Genomic DNA, 22,057 nt, shown 5'->3' with positions numbered 1-22,057 from the left:
CCTGCTGGGAATAAAATAATTCACTCTGAGGTCATAGCCTAGGAAGTTTTATAGGGTTTAAGAAAAGCTTTGTGTAACGTATTGCTGTTTTGAGAGGATTTTGGAATAATGCTATGGTAACAATTTCACTTGTTTACGTCACGTAGGTCCCAAGATGTGTATGTAGCTTGCTGCTCCTGCTGTTATCTGAAGCTTACATAGACTCAAAGTGGTGTGAGGCTGTAGAAATAGGGTAAGGGAGAATGGTTGCCAGCTAAAAGTGGTAAGCCTTGGCTTTGCAATGTACCTCAGAGCAGGATCTATTTCTCTGTATGTGTGCAGGAGCTAGGGATACCTTAGCACTCGTATCAAATGGGTACCGCACAGGGCTTCTCACTGCAGAGCATCTGAGTACTGAGTGAGGTGAGGACACCTTTGCCAGTGGATCTAACTTTAGTTAGTTGACATACATGGGTTGGAAGGTGGAACACAAAATAACTGGATTTCTTGGATCAATGTGCATGCAATTTCAGGTGAAGCTCACCGAGCAGTTCATGAGTGAAGTGACCGTAGGGTTGGTGGCTGGCAAACAGCATCTTTTCCTCCCATGTTGTGAGGGGAGTCTCCAACTCATCCTCCAATTTTCTAGGTCAGTTGCTGGAAAAGAGTCTAAAGTTGCTCCATGTTTTCTCCATTCTGCGTCACCATATTATCTTGAGAAGCACTGAGCTAGGCAAAGCTTTCCTTGTTTTATTTTGTTATGAAGAATGTCATGTTTCCTTAAGCTGCATAGTGAGTTTATTTGGATGAGCTCATGTCAATTATTACTGTACCTTGGAGCTGCCGAGGAAAAATGTGTTCCCTAAATGTAGTAATGGAGATGGCTTGTTTCTACATTTGAGACTTGTATGTTTTGGAAATGGCTGGAAGAGCAACTTTAAGAACCGTTCAGATAGAACCCAACATATGGTCCTTGTAAATTCATGGCTTTGTCAATGATTTGTAAAAGGTATAGCTTCCGATGAGCAGGAGGTACTCCCTTGACATATGGGCTTGCTCACTGTCAGCTGAAACGTGAATTGGCGGTATCTGCTGAACCATGACTGTTGATTCCTTATCAGCTGCTCTTCTCTTCTATGTGGTTTCCTTCATCTGTGTGCCTACCTATCACTTGACTTATGTACTGTAGACCCCCTTGTTAAGGCACGGTGATAATTGTCTTAAGTCCTCGTTTTCTTTTGCCAAAAATGACTTCTAATGATGCTGCATTCTTCTTGATTTGTAGCTGAAATCTCTAGATTGAATAGCAAATGGATGCAGGTTGTGAAATTTAATCAGAATAGGAGACTCTAAGGTATGTCTCAAAATTAAAGAAAGTAGTTGTGACAGATTATTGTAAAAGGAAATAGAGTTATTCTCACCACTTAAACCATTTTTTAAAAAATACATCCTCATAATTTACCCATGTCATTTTTCTTAGATGTTTGGACTGAAGTGATAGTGAGTTTTCTGCCTGGCAAAGTAATTCCAAAAGTGAGAATTTTAAATACTACTCTGACAAATGAAGATTTTAAGAGAAAATGGGCTGTCCAAGATAGCAAAAGAGTGACGCAGGAATCTTCCAAGTTGCGTGTTAGAAAGCAATAGCTGGGGGCTGGTGCATAATGCTTACCACTGAGAACAAATTGATATACCATGTCCCATTCACGTTTTCTGGTTCTAGACAAAACTCAGACACAGTCAATATGCAATGCAGCAGTAACCTTTTTAAAGTCATTTAAATTAATCGGGAGCCTGTCAGAAACATCACAGAGATTCTTGTGTGGGGGATAGATGGGAGGGAAGGCTGGCAGAGAAAGTAATTTCTCTCTGAAATAACAGTGAACTGAGAAAGTGCAGAGATTTCCCAGGAGAAAAAAATGTGGTTCCTTTTTTGGAATGAAAATGCTCTAATTTGTCATGTGACTTGGGAAATCCTCTTGGCTTCCTGCAGAGGGGAAAGGGGGAGTTGAACGTTACATCGGATGTTAGAAGATGGCATGTTTGTGATGCATAACAGCATCTGCTGCATAAAGAGCTCCCAAGGGAGACTGCTGCTTGCTGCAAGGCTATTCCCGATATCAAGGGACTTGTTGCTAAGGCAGTGATAACAGAAATTCCATTGTCTAAATATTTAGTAGATTTGATAATTACACTAGTACAGTGCTGTGTGGTTTCCTCGGAGTTGGGGATATTTGTATTTAAGAGGAGAGTAGAGGAGAGTGGGATTCTTCACTTGGACTTGGGTGTAAGGGATTCAAGAGAACCAAATCTAGTCTCTATCTTAAGAAAGAAGAGTTGTATTACGAGCAATGTATATTGCTAGTAATGAAACAAGCTCCAAATACTCCCCTCTGAATTAAAGGAATATATTAAAGAATTTTCCCTTCCTGTTGCAAGTTCCAGATAAGCTGCTCTTGTACTTTATGAACTGCCTGGAAAACTTAGGACGGAGTGCTATTTGGCTTTCATTCAGGCTATGGTCCATGCCATGCATCACATAGAAGGACTGAGGAAGCAGAGGGCATGTTGCTTGAGACTATTTCCAGGCAAGTGAAGGCAGCTGGAGTAAGAGTTATGTGAATATCCAGACTCCGTTTTGACTGCAGCATCACCTGAGATTGAACGTACTGGCTTACTTGCAGCCTGCCTGCTGCAAAATATCAGGTTTGTTAATCGGAGGTCACTTTGCTGCTTTGGGGCAGCAATTTTTTCCTGAAAAGCTTTTTCATTAATAGAGCTTTTTTCATCATTTAAAAGGATTGTTGCTAGAACTTCTTGCACACTTCAAAAGCATGTTACAATGCCATATTATTCACAGAATTTACTGGCCAGACAGATGAGGTGAGGCTCTGAAAGGAGAGAGATTTTGAAACATTTCCAGTCAGAGTCTCACCGTGGACCTGGTTTTTTGTGTGTGTTTGGTTTGTTTTTTTTTTTGACACCTGGAAAAGTGGTGTTGAAGGGAGAAACAGTTACCTGTGTTGAAATGTCCATTCCTAGTTGCTTGGTGGGGTGATGCAAGTGTGATTGCTAAGTAACAAGAAGCTGATGGTCCAAGACAGAGCTTTGGTTTGAAGCCAAAAAGCCACGGATTTTTCTGACCACAAAGTTTAATAGAGTGTCCAGGATTAATTTTAGCTTAAGAATGATTTTATCCAAAGATAAAGAACATGACTCAGATTTGCACACATACTCATTAAAAATAAATCACAATTTTGAATCAGCTAGTCACTCTTGTGTGTAGGAGTGACCATTTTCATATTTCCTTTTGGCATTTAATGCTCAAGAGAGTAATTTTAAACAAACAGTTTCACAAAGTACTCCTCTTCATTATTTAGCTAGATTGAGTAGAGCAGGATATGAGACTATGCAGATATGGTCGTCTGAGTTGGCAAGGATGCTGTAAGAAAGGACTTTGAGAAAAGCATTAATACCACACAGGCACTTGTGAAATGAATTGTTTTGTAAATAGCATTTTGAACAGATGTTGTTTTTTTATCTTTCTCCAAAGGTGGGTTGTTTCTGTTGACTGTTCCTGTACACCATTCAGTTTTTCTCTACATAGCAGCTCCTTTTCTTGTGCTGAATGTCTGTTTGTAATTATAACATCATGCTTTTTTCCTTTTGCAGTCAATGATACGCACATTATATCTGTTGCAGGACATCCTTCGGTCTCGTTCCCCCAAGCACGCTGGTAACACACAGGTCCAGTTTGAGCAGAGCACCAAGGGCTCTGGATCTAGGGCAATGAGTCTGGTGGAGATGCTGTTTTCATGACCTACTTCTTGGGCAAGCATAGAAGTAAAAACTGCTCTTCGTGGCTCAGATGAGAGATTTGGGTTTTTTTTTTGTTTTGGGCTGAAAAATAATCAGAGTCTAGTTTGATACAGTCTTACTCCTCAAGTTTAGGAACTGGCTGTCCCCTGAATTATTCAAGTATCAGTGAAGAGGAGAGGAATAGACAAGAACACCTAACCATAGAACAGCGTTGCTTTCAGGATTTAAAACAAGTACTTTTTTTCTCCTAAGGAATTGTTTGTTATTGTGGTCAGTCAGATGTAATTAATTTCTTAGTTTGTCCCTCAAAGAGAGGTAGGTGTGTAATTGACTCATCCTAAGCACCTTTTATCCAAGTTTTTACTTTCATTTAGGAGATTTGGCAACACTCGTAAAGTCGAATTGCTATGATTGGCGTGACATTTTATAAAATAGAGTGCACCGTAGAGTGCTGTTTGTTCTTGGAATTACAATGTCGAAGCGCCACAGTACTTTTCAAGGCAGTATTTACATAATTTGTGTGGATTTCTACACTAGATGGAATCTGCATTGCCATGTGACAAGCAAATAATGGGTGTATCTTCATCTTTACTGTGTATCCGAGCTAGTTAGTATACAAGTTTGATGGCAGCACAGAGCTCTGTTTGCCTCCTTCAGGATGTGATTTTTCTAGCCACAAGTTAGAGCTGCTGATGCTTCAAGCAGGGTTCTAACTCATGAACGCTTAGTTTTCTTATAATCTTGGGAATGTGGAAATACATGGCTTGCAGGCACATGAAGAAAGCTGAATTGCTATCGCAGTGCTCGGAGACACCCTAGAGTATATGGAGACCTTACTATATGGGTGTCTGAGTAAGCTGACTGTGGAAACATGTGCCTCGCTAGGGATGCACATTGTTACTCAAGTCTACCATTACTGAATTGCCTCGGCTAACCAATAAAGTAAGCCCTTACCTCCTTTCCACTGAACATACACACACACACACACACACACACACACACACACACGCACGCACAAAACCCTCTGATTGTTGTCTGGTAATTTTTTTTAATGCACTCCAGCTCTGTTACTGTGCTTCCTTCAAGCTTTTCTAAAGAAAACAAAGTAAAACAAAAAATAAAGCTTTCAATCTTTTATTGTCATACTTTCCAAGTTCAGGACGCTTTTGGTTTTCATAGTACTAACTAGTATCCCATGAATCTTGTTTTTAGGTTAGGCTAATGTAGTTCTCAAAAGTATTTCCCTTTTTCTCCATTTGTAAGCATGAGGTAGTTTAAAACACTTCCACATGAGTTACTTTGGCCACAGTTTGCCTTGGGAAAAGCATTCTCTGAAACACTTCATTTGAAGACAGTTATGCTTACCTGATAGTGACTGGCTTGGTTTGTTAGCCCTGCAAATAATATGCATGAAACTTGTTTAATCTAAAGCGATTAGAATTAGCATTTTATGAGTAGTGTTTACAGCTGCAGCTCTCCTGCTCTGGCTTTATCTCTGCGCTGGGATGAAGCTTGCACCTTCATATTAATTGTCAGTCATGGTAATCACTGAGTTATGTGAGGCTTTTCCCATCCTTATTAGCAGTCTCTGCAAGCTTTCCGGCCTGAAGCTTGTACGAATGAACAGGTCTACCACTAGCTTGTTTGTTGTCTGAAGAAATATAACTAGTCAAAACAGAAGAAAAGACATTTTGTTGTTGTCGTTGTTGTTACTGTATCTTCTCTCCTACTGCAACGGTATTTTGCGGAGTCCCTCAGCTTCTACTGTAGGCTGTCTGAGATGCACGAAGAGCTGGTACATAAACATGAGATAAGCACTGGAAATCTGTATGACTTCTTGGTAGGGAAACCTTGATTTACTGTATATTACCTGAATGTAAAAACCCTTCCAGGTCTCACAGTGAAAAACACCTACATAATTCATTGCAGAACTGAAAAATATTACACCCATTGAAAGGACATTGTAAGTATAACTTCGTATTTTTTTAAATCAGTTAATGAAGTTCAAGTTGATCAATACCGAAAGGCAAATTGATAACTTGCTGATCCATATAAATAAATGTCACTGACTCGCTGGGAAGCTGGTTGTTTTCCAAGCTAGGGGAGGAGAGTTCCAGGCAGAAAATCGAAAATAATGGGGGGGGAAAAAAAAGGTCGATGAAGAATAGGATGCAGTTGAACTACTGTCATTTGCTTGTATTCCGCTTTGCCATTTATCATTATTATTATTATAAGTACAGGAATTTGATGGCACATCAAAGCACTTCAGTGACTTCTTTTATATTCCTGATTTATATTCTGGTAACTTTGGTGCAAAGATGCTGTTCTTACTCACCACTTAGTCTTTCTAGTGCTGTTCCTGCAATGTTACTTTTTCCCCTTTGCTTAATAGTGTACTCATAATCATGAACACTTTTTTTTCCTGTGCTAAGGCTTTTATGTAGCAATAGGGTTTTTTTCCTCATCCTTGCTGTGAGAATAAGACTACCATGTTATTGTGGGGCTATTAGTTCAACTTTTTCAAAAGAGTCTGAAGGAGCATGACCTTACACATGACCCAACATAAAACATCTTAACTTCTAACAGTTATAATTGCTGTTTGCAGGCTTAATTGTGGTGTGGCTTTTGCAGGTAAATAAGCTGATAGGAAAAAAATAACCAGTCTCTGACTAGACACTTGCCTCTTTTCTACCCACAGGTCTCATCAGCCATTCATTATTTTTGCCTCTACACAGTAATTAGGATTGAGCTATGAAGCTCAAAGGTTGAACATAGTATATTAACCCTTGTGTCCTGAAGAGAGGAGACGGGAAGGTATGCCTTCGTGATGCCTTCCTATGACTGGAGTGACAGCGCAAATGATCTGCTTTTTTGTCAGCTTTAGCTGGCATTTATTTAGGTAATATTCAGGTAGAATTTAGAATAATAAAGTTGAATGAAATGTGTGACAAAGCAATGTGAAGCTTCCCTTTCTTACTAAAAGCTGCTTGTTTCTTTTTTCTTATTAATTGCATAGGAAACATCCCGAGTTCCTCAGCTATAAATACTACTAGTAGGGCAAGAGGTTTTATTGGAAACAACTTTACATTGCAGTGTGGACTGTATGAATGTTAGCATTAGTTTTTGTAGCTATAATCTAGTGTCCAGTGCTTTCTTTGGAGTACAGGACCTCCTCCCTTTGGAGCAGCAGTTCTTGCTTCATTTGTCATGAGACAAGGAATCTTCCTGGATCCCGTGGAACAAAATATTAACTATTGCACATGGAGTTTTATTCGCCTTAAGCTGCTACTTAAATGAAAATTACCTTTGGATCTCTGAAACATGCCCCTCAATGCTCCTTGTGACTTTAGTCCACTGAGCGCTATTTCTTTTGCTTGCTAAGAGCTACTTCCAGCCCCTGTGATGCTGGAGGTGCCCTTGCTGCTGCTGTTTTGGGTGTGCCCTCTGCTGTATCTTCAAATGGATGTGCATCTAACAAGGTAGAATCTCACCTTGTACATTAGTCCTTCTTTCTTTCTAGCGCTTGTTCTGGTGTTTGAGATGCTGTGCCTCTCTGTTGAGCTACTGACTGTGACTAATGCCTTCCTTGCTGAAAAAGCTAACTACCAGTAGCTGGCAAGATTAATTTTATATAATGTGCTGACTTGAAGCTCCAGAGCCTCCAATGATAAATATGTCTTACTTCTGCACCTCTCCCTGTCCTCTCCCTTTTCTTCTGTCTTCTACCAAGAATAGTTTCTAAAAAAACCCAGACAAACCCAGAGTACACAGTGGTGTAAAATGTCCACTTGATCCAGCACAAGCCATAATCTGTTGTTGCATGCTGGTTACTACCAGTCTCACATTTCTACAAATTAATTTTTGATTAATAAAACTTGTTAAAGAATCCATGTGAAATAGCAAAAAAATCCCAAACCAGCTGTGTTTGAGAGCTTTGTTGGTTGACTCATCTTGTTCAGCCCTTTCACTGATGATAATGTTAGGAAAGAACTGTTACTTCTACTCTAATTTTTAGAGCACTACTAGGAGGTTTTTGGGGTTCCTAAAACTTCTGGGGGTGGTCTTCATTCAGAATTTGTTGAAACTGGTCTTTGGAATACAGAGTTGAAGATATGTGCTTCCAAACATCCTATCTTACTGTACTTATGTTAAGATTACCCTAGTTTAGAAAAATAACATGGAATTACTTTTAGTAAAACAGTAATCTGACAGACTGCTGTGATACAGAGTTAAATGTATACACCATCAGTATTGCTAACAAATCGCTTGCAGTGAGCTAAGCAGAGGTTCAGTATCAAATATTTCTGGCTTTCTTATTGTTTTATAAATTCAGATGAGATCAAATGCCCCATGTCTATTTTTACAGTGGGAAGTTATGTGCAAGTTTCTTTACATTTTGCTGATTCCACAGTCAAGAAAGTGGAAAATCACTTGTATTTTTTGAGTTTTAGGGCCATAGTGATTTTTTTTTTTTTTTTTTGCCTTCTCTTGGGTTCTTTGAAAGCATTTTTTGGCAAAGAACTGTTTTGCAAGTCCTCATGAAGCTGGAAATGTTGGACTGTACACAACGTCACCAGTCTTTTGTAGTTACAGTATGCTCTGATTTCTAACTGGGAAAAGTTAATGTTTGGCTTGGAGGACTGCTCTGATCTCCCTTTAGAGTTAGAGATGTGAAGGCATTCATATCTGCTTTTCATTAGCAAAAACTGGCGTTTGCATATTCTTCTGTCAGTAAAAATGTGCAGAATGACCAACTGGCTGTTTTCCAGGTTGTCAGGACAAGTAAGCATGGGTTAAGAGGCAGGAGCTGCAGCGTGACCCTGCCTGGGAGAGTCTGGTATAACTTATTTCACGCTGGCTAGGTAGTCACTGCTGGTAGAGAGGCCTCAAAGGAAGCAATTTCTGCAGTTCCTGTGCTTTAGCTTCATGAATCCTTTGTTGTCTGGATGCAAAAGTGCTTTTCAGAGAAAGCTGAAGCGGCTGTGGGGATTCTCTCAGGTTTTCTGTAAGTAAATATTTAGTTTCTAAGAATCGGTGACCTTTGAGTCATTACTGAAGTGAATGGCATACCTCTTGAAGGATATTTGACCTATGATGTTAAACTGGCTATTTGTTCCGATTTTAAAACTGCCTTTTGGATTGTGGACTAGTTTATGTTGCAAGTGTGAGCTGGAAAGAAGGAAGTTTATCATAAGTCAGACTGGGGTCGGTGAGCATCCGTGACTATGGGAGCATGCAGATGGACACCAGGCTGTTTTGGTACAGGGTTTCTTTATGCAGCTCTCATGGCTTGCCAGGGATAAGCAGAAATGGATCGTTATTTAATACCACTAAATGAAACAAATTTAATTAGCATTAAGTTTACTAGATATAGATGTATAGTACATAATATATGACTATTTCTCTGAGATGGTATCAGCAGTTGATTTGCCTTGGACTGATGACATGTCTACTTCTGCAACATGGTAATAAAAAATAATCCCCTCTTCAACTGTAGTATTAGCATTGTTGTGCTCTAGGAGGTATCTTTGTGGTGTCGAATCTGTACACGTGGCTGTGGTAGCACAAGGGTTAGAGCTTGATTTGTATGCAATGTAGTTAGCCAGCGTGGTTGCTGCTGCAAAGTGTGCAACTTGTGTATGCTTCAGAAAAGTGCAGGAAGCTTGAAGGGCATAACTGCTTACCAGCTGGGGAAGCTATTCCTCTTTTCCAGCACCTACAAGGAAGGGACTTTATATTGCTTCCAAAATTGTATGCCTCTTCTACTGTTGCAGCATTTAACTGGGTATTTTCTCCATGCAATGTCTAGTAACCCTTTTCTTAATAAGTTTCAATGTTCTATGGCAAAAATCCACAAACTGTTAGGATAGAGATTAAACCAATTAAAAAGTTTGCTAATATATTAAGGGAATTGGTTTTAAAAAATAACAAGGGAGGAACACAATGCAATCCCTTCTGCTGTGCCTTGTCTTTCTCTTCTAAGGGGAGATTTTTTTCTGTCCCTGTAGCCGCTTGGCTTAGTGCTCAGAGAAAAACCAGCTGGGTAGAAAATGGCAGATTGACTTTGGTGCTTTTGGAGGGCTGAGTCCCACCTGGCCCAGAGGGCTCTGCATTGGTGGCTGGAGGGGCTTGGTGCCCGTTAAGTCCACGAGGAATGGCTGTGTTTGCAACAGCCTGACTAGGAGCAGCTGTGGAAGGGCCCCTGGGTCCTCTGGTGAGTCAGGGGGATGGCATCAGGCATGGGCCGAGCAGAGCAAAAATGCTGCAAGATTGCTATCACCTCGCTTGGTGTTGTCAGCTTTCCCCTCCCTTGGTATGGAGCGTGCAGTGAGTAATATGTATTATTTTTGCCTAGAGGGTTCTGGGCTTCTGCTTGAACAGCCTTCCAAGTTACTTAATGCGTTGTGTTGTAATTATTTGGCATTTTAAGTCCTCTAATCTTTACGTGTTGGGAGTGTGGGCCAGTGCTTGGGGTGTTATGAATGCTCAGTGGCTCGGGGAAGTAAGAAATTCTTTGTAGAGAAAGAATTTACTATTTACCACCAAGATACTGGCCTGAGGGGGAAATAGTGGGTTTTTTTGCTTTGTAAGGCTTGTTTTCTCCTCCAGCCTTTCCTCAGACCTCAAAGGCAGTACATAACAAACTTGAAAACTATGGCATAGATATTTTCAGAGCCTCTTATCCTTGTTTAATCTTTAGTAATAACTTTGCAAAAAATCTGTAATTCAGGAAAAAACATTTGGAACCTTTACAACCAGCATGATGTCTTGGTGGTTATGTGTGTGCTTAGATCTAAGTAGGCCTTTTATATTGGCAGGGCAAGGGACAAAGAATAGCTTTTTCAAGTATGCAAGTGGTTGGATAAAGTAAATAAAGGTAATATTACACAAGTTTCTACCTGCTAGTTGGATTGTGTGATAGTGTGCTGAGTATGGTGTGGGCAAAAAAAAACCCAAAAAAGCTAAAACTTGGGTGTGCATCCTATCTGCTAGGGTAAATACAGAGAATTATATCCAACATATAATAAGGGAAAGCTGGCTGTTAAGATCATGTTGAGTGTGAGAAGGCAGACAGGCAGCTCTCTGAGCACATGCTGTAAGTCCCCAGCTGTGCCCTCTGTATGGGGGAGGCCGTAGGGCTGCTTTCTAATGCTTCTGCCCGTGGAGAAACTGGTTCTGGGTAAAGGTTTGAGAAAAAGCTGGTACCTTCTCTAGAATTTATCTTGTGAGTTACACTTCCTACTGAAAAGATAAGGAGTTTAAATGAATATGTGTATACTAACACACATGGCTAACGAAGTTTTGTTTTTTCTTCTGCTGGGGCATGCCGTGGCTGAAGCTGTGACTCTGTTCCCATGGAGGCAGTTGGTTTGTGGCTTACCAACATAATGGTCACCTTTTAATTCTTGTTTACCAACTGGGTGAATACTCTGCTTCTGTTGCTTATCTATAATGGGGCTTTTTCTAGCATATATCTAGTAACTTTGGCTAAAGAATCTTTTCCAAGTGAGCCTATGTGTGTGGAAGGGTTGTGGAAGGAAAAACTTTGCCTCTTTCCCTTCTTTCTTACTCGTGTTTGATTTGATGTTTCCTGAATGTGTAGTGGGAAATATCATCTATAGCTCTTCCAGAAATACAAAGTCCTCCATTGATAAGGATGTAAACACATGTTGTTTAGTATTTTTTGTTCCAAACCCTTCAGTATCTGATCTAAAACTATAAACTCCCCCCTCTTGTTTACAAAGTCAGTTTTATTTTTGGTTTTCAAGCTAACAAATAGGTCAATACTAAAAATTCTGCAGTCACCTCTTCAACAAAATTGTGCAGGCAGGATTATCTGGATTTTCCTAGAGACAGAAGTCTAAACAAATGTTGCTAGCAAATGTTTTGGGTAAGTCTTTATTAAAAAATTTAAAGTTGTTTTTCTCATAACAAAATTCAAGTCAACTAAATAACCTGAAGTTGTATGTATCTTGTGTTTTCCAAAGGGAACAAGGTCATGCCAGTCTGTGTGGGGCCTTAAGAAAGTATATACCATTCAGGCATAAACAGGAGTACAAAGGAATGTTTCTTCTGCAGGAGCAGGTATTAGTAGAAATCTAAAATCCAGTTCCTCCATGAGCTTGCCTTATACATATATTTATTGTTTTTTTTATAGAAAGAGTGAATGAATTTACATACAGATTTAATCATCTTAACAAGAACGGATGAGGAGTCCTCCCTATTGTTGGAACTAGTGGCAGTGTTGCCTGTTTCAACACTGCTTGGTAAAATTAAGATCTTTACAATAGATATGTGTAGGATTTATTGCAAGTTTCTGACCAGGTAATTCCAACAAAAGTCCAGGGTGTAAGAACTGCATGAGTGACCCACTGGGATTGAGTTAGCAAGAGGTAGTGTACAGGTTACTGCAGGTATACATGCTCTTACTTCTCATGTGATTTAACTTAGGAATGTAGATATTCCTTCTTCAAAATGGGCTCATGAAATTGGGTTTCCTTTTTCTTCTTTTTCTGCCAAGCAGAGTGTGGAAGCTGTGGCTGTTGAGCAGGGGGCACAGCATTTGAATGATGTTAGGAGATTTTGGTAGTAGTGTGGCTATTTGAATGTTAGAGGGCATGAAAACTGAAGTAAAATGTACAGGCAGATTATTAAAAGCTTAAAAGGCACTAGGATAAATCCAAATATCAGTGGGGTGGTATTGTCGTTTTTAAAAGTTACTATAGGCAACATCATCTTAGCTGAAATTGCATCCAATTAGGACCTTCAGATGGGGCTAATCTTCTGATAAGCAAAGGAATGATTAACTAATCATACCATTAGGTAAGAAGCAGTGTTCATAGATGGTGATTTTGCTTGCTATATGTAAGTGTCTGAGTAGAAACTTGTTGGGGGTTTTTACACTAGGAACTTGAAGAATGGAGAATTTAATCATCCTGAAGGATGTTAAGATATTTTTAAATTATATTTATCATGGCTTTGTCAGTGTTCAAGTTGGAAGAAGGGTCAAATTTTGCAGGTGTTCCCTATGAATGTTAATTAGCAGTAAACCTAAACAGCTGTTGAAAATTATTGGGTAGTTTTGATTGGAGGGGAGCTCTGCAGGTTGGCAACTTTAACCTACTTGGAGCATGGCTGGGTTCAATGCTACATCAGGTTGCTTAAGGCTTTGTTTGGGTGTGCTCTGAAAAATCTACGAAGATGGAAATTTGATTGCCTCTTTGGGCTCCCTTTTTCTGGTGCTGCACAGCTCTCATGATAACTTTTCCACTTTTTTTTTTTTTTATGCCAATGGGAATTCTGTTAAAACAGTTTGTGTCTTGAAATTTTGCTATGCAACCCCCGGAACAGCCTGGCTCCATCTTGCCTGCAGTTCCTCTTTAGGTAGTAAGAGATGGATTGGATCATGTAGTAGTCTCTTCTCCAAGCTGAACAGCCTCTGGCCTCTCTTTATATGTACCTCTTCTATATATCCAATCCTCTAGGCCCCTGACCACCTGGTGGACCTTCTCCTGGGCTTTTTCCAGTTTCAGACTTCTCTGTTTTACTGTGAGTGTGCACAACTGAACTGCACTATGCCACGTGTGGCCTCATGAGGCAAATAACCTGCAGGCAGAGGGAAGCAGTTTTGCTTTTGTTAATGCAGCACAACATGTGGTTATAACCACAGTTGGATTTGAACCTCCTGAGCTGCTTGCTTGCCTATTCATCTGACTTGCTGAGATGCCCAAAGTAATAGCCTTGCCCTTTAGTGTATCAGCCATTCACCCTACCTGATGTGGTCTTTAAACGTGCTGAGAGTGAATTTGCTGCCTTCACCCGGGTCAGTGAGGGAGGTAATAGTGTTGCCCCAATATTACCTGGCTTACAAGTAGACTTATGACTTCAAACAAACAAAATAAATCCCAATTTACAGCTCTGCTTTTGCTTTCCCATCTCTTATTTTAATGCAACTGCACTAAATCTTCAATTGTCTTGAACTGCCTGCGTTCTGCGGTTGTATACTTCTAGTTCAAAAATAATTTAATTTTGGAATTCGGCAGTACTGTTCTTTCCACACTTTAATTAAACTCTTGCCTGACTAATGAGGTTCTTCACCACTTCCCTTCCACCCCCGCCACATTACTTGTTCTCTACTGGTATGTTTTTGTTCATCTCTTCAGTATTTTACCATTTTGATCTTCATGCTTTTGTCTACCAGCATGAAAGTAAAAACCTGAAAGTCTTGGATAGTAAAGGTTTCAGTTCTTAGAGGTATGTTAAGAGGTGTTGAATATCATCGTTGATTCAAGTTTCAGTGTCTGTTAGTGGGAATGAACTTCTGAGGCTTTTTACATAACATGTAAAAGGCAAAAAGAAAATCTTTGTTCTCTGTGTGCTAGCCTTAAAGTTTCATCAAAGGTGCGAACTGTTAACATGCTTTGAGAATAACCTGAAAAATTGCACCACGTATTTGGAAGTCCAATAGGGTTTTGACTACATTGGATATATGCTCCTGTTTATTGGGAAGACTGACCGAAAAATAATTTAGGAAGAACTAGATGGGATTTGTTCAAAAAGTGACATAAATCTGTATTTGTTTAAGGTTGGCAATGACTGATGAATTTTTGAGTAGTAATATAGAATGGGATGTGATTTATTATAGTTGCGATTTCATAGGTTTTCATTATCTGCTGATGAGGGAAATTGCCGTAGCATTTTTGAATGAAGTTGATGTGGAGACAAGTCTGTTCATTTCATCATATGCCTCTGATTTTTCTGATGAGAGTTTAACTGTATATGAAAACTTCTAAGTCTAATAAAGCATATTTATCATTGAATTATGTTTTAGAGCTCTGAGCATGCTGTTCTCACACGGTCAAGTCAGTGAAAGGTGTAGAATGAGAAAGTCTCTATTCAGTGTGGTGCAGTATTTTGAGACCCACTGAAGTCAACAATCAACAGGATGATTAATACAACTACTAAGTCAATGCTGTTATTAATTCAGCGACTGAATCTTTTAATACCATTTCCCCATGAATGTAGCCATGTGTAGAAGTTCCTGGCAGCTTAAAGATGAGGATGAGCTGGTGAGTGCTTATGACTCAGGAACCGGTGGGTGCAGTGGTCAGAGCTGTAATCCTTGGTGGTTACTGTATTGCCTTACCGTCATTGCAGGAACAAGCTTACAGCTGAACGCTTACAGCTGAACACTTACAGCGTTTGTTTAGAAACTACTCGCCACATCTTGAGCGTGTGCTTTCCTGTCTTGCTGGGGAACTGACTGGGTATTCAACTAAGTGCAAGCTTTTATTTAAAGTCTTTGTTCTTAGCTGTTGTCATATTTTTGCAGGTATTTAGGCAGATTTAGGGGAATTGTTATCATCGTAACTGTCTTTCTCCAGGTTGTAATACTGCCTTACGTGGCTGTTAAGCTTCTGAAAGGATGTGGTAGTCTGTTCCTTTTAAGGACTGTCAAAACCCCACATTTTTTCCAATACAGGCAACCAAATGGAAGGAAGTAGTGAGGATTTTTCTGAGCTAGGAGTGTTTGCTGGGCAGAAAAATGTCTTGGGTTATAGCATGGTTGGTCTCAACAATCAAGTTATTCACCTTCCTAATGTTTGACCTGATAGATGATTTAAAACAAATTGAATGCCCACATTTTTCAACGAAAAAATAATGAAATGGCAGATTAAACGGGCTTTTCTAGTTTAGCTATAACTGTGCCTAACTCTTGCTTTCCTTCCTATGGCTTTAGTCTGGGCACAGTTGCATACTATGTTGTAAGACTATTTTATTAGAGGAATGTTGCACACGTCAGCGAGAGCCAGTTTGGCAATATGTACATTCTTGGGGTGGTTTTTTTTCCTCTTTTGAAGATATGCAGTATACTGGAGGCTGAGCAGGTGGTAAAAAGGGAGTTCTTTTATAGCTTCATCAGTTCAGCTGGAGTCTATAAACAGCAAGAGCGGGAGGACTGGTGCTGGAGGATGAATTTACATTCTTGGGATTATTTGATGTGTATTTATCTGGCAAACTTGTAGAACCTTTGAATATTATGATGATTAACTCGGTATGTCCTACATGCATCCTCCAGTACTGGCTTACAGCAGCCTTTGCTGCTGTGACATCTGTTACTTGCTTATTGCAAATGGTTAAAGCACAGGGAGTGTGCTGGCATTTTGTTGATAGCCTGAAATTGTGGGTCGGGCCTGTATTTATATATCAATTGTATATTTTGGATAATTGAGTCTCTTGCTATGTTCTGTGCTATCATAGTGGCTGAGCAGAAGCACGCAAAACCATTCATGCAACCATTTCAGTCTGTGAAAATATGCAAAATCTTTTAGTATGAAACTGCAACCTATCTTTTCTCTCTAACCAGTTCAAATGTTAGTAATGGAATTCATGAACAAGCCTTTCCGGTGGTGGTCTGCCTCTTATGGCTTGTGTCTGTTCCTGTCTTAGATGGCAAGAAATATTCTCAAATATCTGGTGGATTTAATGCTTTTGTCTCGTATGAGGTAGACTTATTTCTTGAAGGCTAGCAGACTACCATGATTAACAAGTGACTTGGCTGATATTCTGTAGCAGGTCAAGTATCTGGGACAATTTCTATTCAGTGAACTTGTTTTGAATGATTTTTCAAAATAAACCCAAAATAAACATGCTTCAGAGAATCGTCTGTTCTCTACCTTGCTTTTGTGGTAGATTTTGGCAGTAGATGGGAATGTGAAAGCATGCATTCGATCAAAATAAATGTTCTTGATACCAAACTGCAAGGTGCTGTCCTAATGTTAGACTGGGTTTTGATGTTACAGATGTATGTTTGTTTTCTTTTTAGTCTGGCTTTAGCACGAGTAATGCAACGTTTGTATTTTAAGGGGATAATGCGTAGTGTACAAACATAAAAGGTTTTCTTTTTTCAAGATGCATCTACAGCTTTCCTGCTATCTTTCCTTACTGAGGTGTTTCAGTCCAGAATCCCCAGTACGGTTGATAGGGTTGGAGGGGACAGTGGGATAAGCGCAGGAAAGAAATTTTTGCTTTTTGAGCTGTGACTCTTTTTGCTTTATTCGGGTCAAACTGAGCACAGTGCTCGGTTTGACAGACAGTTTGTGTTGGGTGTTTTGGTTATTTCCCCCCCCCCCCCCCAGCTGGACCAGTCATGTTCAAAATTGAAGCAAAACTTGTTGTGACTTTTCAGGTGATAAACATAGTTCACATACCAATGGCTTGAGAGGGAATTTTTTTAACAAGAAGCAGATAGAGTGATTTTTTTATTAAGTTCACTTAGTTCCTCTAGGCTCCCCTGCGTTCATTTCCTTCAAGGCTAAACTTGCAAGAACCTGATCTGTAACTTCACATGCAAAGGATGGATTTGGCATCGCTGTGAGATTTTTTTTAATGCTAAATGCATACATGAACTTGGCAGCTGTGCTCTGGAAAACGGATTCTAAATATCTGTTGTATAGCTGATTGAACTAACCTCATTCACTCCGTACTTTTATTTCGATGCCAAACTTATCTTCAGATAAACATACGGAGGAAGGCAACGGTAAACACTTGTGGTTGTGCACTCATTATGACTACACCAGAGTAAATGATTCTTTGGGATGAGGGAACTGGTGGTATCAGTAGATCTTGCTAATCTTGGTCAGGATGTTAGTTCCTGGAAGGCATTGTCTGGTTGTCTTTTTTTTTTTTTTTCTTTCTGCCCCTGAAAGCATGTATAAAAATAAGTGTAATAGAAATGGATTTCGTAGTAGTTTTTTAATGAAGATCAAGATTAGACATATAATAGTAGCACCAGTCGCATGTGTGCCTGGGCTTTTCCTTAGGGCTACTGGCTGGGATAGGTTAAGCAGGATGTATCCTGCCTCATCCCTCTATAGCCCTATTCTTTTGCAAATTTACCAAAAGCAAACAGAGACCTTTATCAATGGGATTTGTGTGTATGTAAATAGTGTGAGGCTGTGTAGACCTGTGTGGGTTTGGGGTTTTTTTCCAGGTTGGTGTTAGCTCACAGTGTTTCCCTTTGTGTACTTTTAGCAGATGGTAGGATTGTAGGTATCCATGATGTGAACTGAGAGAAGCTTTTCCATAGGCTCTTGTCTCTGGTTTTTGCTGGTGATTCTAGCAAGGTCTATAAAAGCCACAGTAGGGGGGTTCCTGAAATACAAGACAGGATCAAAAATGTACTTTCCTCATGGGATGGGTAAGAGTTTTGGTGCAATTTTAGTAATACTTGACCATGATTTCTGTTTTTCAGTGCTGCTATTCATTTTTCTACCCTACCATTAATGTAATTTTTTTGGCAAATCCTACTTGTTGAGATGCCCTACTCAGGTGAGGGTCATGACTTGGCCAGAGCCATCTTGAAGTCTTAGTACAAAGCTTAGTTTGCAGATTGTGACAAGTGAAGCATATGAATCTGGCTCTGTTCAAACAAGCCTGTCTCTTATGAATGCAAAGCCAAATGATGTTGGACACAGGATTGTACATGGAATATGAATTCTGCAGCTTCATGATTTATCTAGGGACCAAATGTTATTTAGAGCTTAAAAAATCACAGAGAATCGGAGACTGAGCAGTGCTATGGATGCCCTGGCTGTAACAGATTTTGACCAGCTAAGCTGATGCTTCTGGGTGGGTTATTTGCCTGCTTATTTGTCCCTTGTACACATGAGACCTGTTCTTTCCCAGGTCTTTTTGTTTTTCCTCCCTCTTCAGATGTCTCCAGTTTTTTTGGAAGTTGTTAGTGGCAAGGTGGTATGTCTGGGGATGTTGTGATGGGTGATAAATACTGGAAGTAACCAAGCTGTTGGGCAGAGGAGTAGAGGCAAGCTGTCAATCTGCTGGATGCTCTGAGAGGTGTCCTCAAGAAGCAAAGCCAGACCTGCTTGCTGGAGAGCACTTTAAGAGCTGATGCAGCAGCCTGGGAGTGGTGCAGGACTTGTCAGTGCTCTACAGATGTCTGCAAATTGCAGTCTAATTCAGGTTTAGTAGGATTCTGCAGTAGCCAGAAGAGTTGTGTGGGAGAGGGATTTTTTTTTTTTTTTTTCAGCAGCAGCACCTTTGAAATAGGAAAGCTACTTCAAACACTTGTGCTTTATGTGCTTTCCTAGAACTTCATGTGGACTAAATGGTAAAGCTATACTTGCCAGCTGGAAAGCGTTTTTCTTCTTTTGGTATATATATTTTATTGCTAGCATTGTGGGGGGGTGTTACTGTTCTGGGGCGACGGCAAGACTGAATAGAGGAGGAACAGATGTTCACTGCAATAAAGGGCTGTAGAGGGGTCACACCAAGCCATTTTACACTCTAACGGGAACAGATGGATCCAGACTTCTCTTCTGAGTAATCAAGTCATCTAAGAGACAGAAAAGTTGTGCTGACATGATAGTACTATATAGTACCTGAACCACAGCTGCTTACGCCCCCTCAGTTTTGTTCCTCCATTATTGATGGAACAGGCTCCTGACACATTTTTGCCTTTTGCTGTAGATCAGTTGCTATTTGGGTTTCTGAGGTAGGAATTTCAGTACTTCTGTTGTCCCTCTCCAGACTTCCTGCAGCGGCTGTAAATAAAAGGCCTGGCACATCCAAGAACATTGCAGATGCTTGCAGCCTTGAGGATCCTGTTGACATTAACCTTGTGGATCAGCTCCTCTCTCTCCCTCCTCCTCCCCCTCTACTGCTCCTAAAAGCTCCTAAACTGATGTGGTCTTCAGGTTGGGGGGGAGCAAAGGGCAAGTGTTATTCTTAGACATGTTTTTGAGAAACAGAATGAAGTCTTTTGCAGCATTAGGTTGCCATACATAAAAATATTTTCCTAAAAGACAAGCAGAGAGGCTTTTTCAGGTTTTACTACTGAGCGCTGTTGGAGCTCTCCAATTCAAATTTGGTACCCAAGCGTGGAAGTTTGTGAAACACCTACATATTACAGATAATTTTTAAATGCTTAACATCATTTTCACAGAAAATCCTGTGCAGAATGGATTTCCTCTGTGAATCCCTGTGGCTATAATCATGATGTTACTTTTGGCAAAAATGACATAATTTAATCCTGCTTAATGCTTCGTCTCTGAAATAACAGGTGATAAAGGAAATGCAAATTACTACATTTCTCATTTTAGCAAGATAGGATATGTCCAAATGTAACTGTTGACAAGTAAAATGAATTATTACATGCCTTGCTCTGGTATTCGGTAGAGCTTAATATAGTGTTGCACAAAAATGTAATGGAAATCTAGAACTCCAGCAAAAGCTTGTCAGTCTGAATACAGATTTTTCTTACCTGGTTTTTGACCATTTAATGAGTTATGTGTCCTTTTCCCATGAAGAGTTTAAAATCATAATAAAAGTATATTCTTGGTTTAAAATGAAAGCTGCAGCTTTTTTTTCTAAGCCAGTTTGCTTCTGAAAAGCTTCATTGGCTTTTCAGAAGTCTGTCCAAATATTTAGCTTGCTGCTTCTACTCCCCCTCACTGTTTTTTTAGCCCTGTGTTTAGTAGGGGACCGCTATGATGGTTGGACACTAGTTTGTCTTCTATGAGCAAGCTGCGGTGACTGTGTGTCTGCATGCGATGCTACTTTCTTTCTGGATGGTTTGGTTTGTCTTTGTTGCTTGAATGTTGTCTTCCATTGAAACTGAGGGACCAGGTAATCTCCTTTTTGAGGAAAGGAGCAGGCAAGATGTGTGGATAATCTTGTTTCTTACCAGTACCTCAAAGTTGGCCTTACTAAACGGTCTCAACTGCATTGCTCAAGCAAACTGTTTTGCTTGATAAAATGTCACTCGAGCAAAACTAGACACTTTTGATGGGCTCCAGCTGTACCTACCGAGATGCTACTACTTCATGGGGAAATTGTGGGGGTGGTCTTCTGTAATGCTACAGTGGACCACTTTTCACTTCTCCAGATCAGAAGTGCTGCGCTGACTATAGAATGAGTAACATTGCTCTAATATATTCCTGCTAGCTTGTGTTAAGAGCCTGTCAAAACATATATTGAAATTTCATTTTTCCTCAGTGTTCTTTACAGGAACGCTTTGCTGGATAGTTGGGTTACATCATGTCTGGCGTGGGAGCTCTGAGCCCTTTGGAACAAGGGGAATGCTGTTTTATTTCCCATCATGAGGACTGTCTAGGGCGCACAAGCAGCTACAGTATATAACTGTACAGGCACATTGGGTGTTTTCATCGTGCCTGTGCTTTTCTGTTCTCCAGCCAGTTTTCTCCTTAGAGGTCTGGGAAGCAGAACTGGTATGCAATAAATGCACCAAGTCTTCAGTTCGTGTTTTCCTCATAAAGCTGCAGAGAAATTGAAATATTAGGGACGCTGTCTAGAGTTCGTTGCCAGAAGCATCCTTCCTCATAACACTCTGCGTAGTGTACGTATGCATGCTGGTTCTTAGCCCCGTAAAGGTATGGGGAGGACCCATCTTGCCTGTCACGGACGTGAGGCTTTAGGGGAAAGGAAAGATTGGGTGCAGATGTATGTGCTGAGTGGCTTTAATAGGTGAAGAGTTCAAGCTCCCTGTCAAACTGTCAAGGAACCGTGCAGCCTGGCGAACTTTGTGATAAGCGTTCCCGTTGATTTAGTGCTCTGTTCGCACTATGTCAGTTCTTAGAAATGACACTTCTTTATCTTGCTTCCATTATAAATACTCAGGAAACGTGTGTGCTACAGTCCATGTATCTGGAGGTCGTTGTCCTGCTTCTGAAGAACAGCGGAGACCCCTCATCTTGGTCACTTCTTGCTGATCTCCTGGCCACTGGGTGCATCCCTGGCTGGAAGCTCATTTGGCATGGAGCTCGTTCTTACAAAAACTGCATGTGTCTCAATAAAAACAAAAGCTCTGCCAAAATCTCCTAGTATCTCTGGTATGAAGCTTGAAAGTTAGCAATCTCAAGGCCTTCCCAAATCTTTTGCTTCTGTCCTCTATTCATTCAACACATTCTTAGTGATCGGCGTGACAATTACCACTCTATATAAAACATTTTGTGTGGCTTGAATCCATATAAGGGTCTTGCTGTCAAAACGGCAGCAATCATCAAAGGCCTTTTTCTGAAGGAGAGCTTCCATAAGAATGTTTTTGAGATTATGCAAGTTGGTTATTTTTGAAATATTGGCACCCGAGCTACTTGCTCTGAATTCCTCTTTCCGCTTTATAGAGAGGCCGTAACTAGTTCTGATTCTAAAAACAAAACAAAACCAACCTCCCCCTCAAATTACTCATTAGAGACAGCTGGGAAAAACAATGACATCTCTA

General features: G+C 40.2%; 1 protein-coding gene across 3 annotated transcripts in view; it reads left to right on the top strand.

The window, feature by feature from the left end:
- MCU (mitochondrial calcium uniporter) overlaps positions 1–22,057 on the top strand; it is a 94,788-nt gene that overhangs the window by 7,831 nt on the left and 64,900 nt on the right. Inside the window, exon 1 of one of the 3 annotated variants that reach the window (XM_087766855.1) lies at positions 10,094–10,125. The exons of the other annotated variants lie outside the window; for them this stretch is intronic. Within the exon in view, the coding sequence (XP_087622981.1) occupies positions 10,114–10,125 (12 nt within the window). The 5' untranslated portion in view covers positions 10,094–10,113. Of the gene's footprint in view, positions 1–10,093; positions 10,126–22,057 lie in introns of those variants that run through there. 3 annotated transcript variants of the gene reach the window in all.

The sequence above is a fragment of the Nipponia nippon genome, unplaced genomic scaffold (genome assembly GCF_047370975.1).
Source record: "Nipponia nippon isolate SJK-2023a ecotype South Korea unplaced genomic scaffold, ASM4737097v1 scaffold_3, whole genome shotgun sequence".
Lineage (NCBI taxonomy): Eukaryota > Metazoa > Chordata > Aves > Pelecaniformes > Threskiornithidae > Nipponia > Nipponia nippon.
The sequence above is the reverse complement of the archived record's forward strand: the minus strand, read 5'-3'. Positions and strand labels throughout refer to the sequence as shown.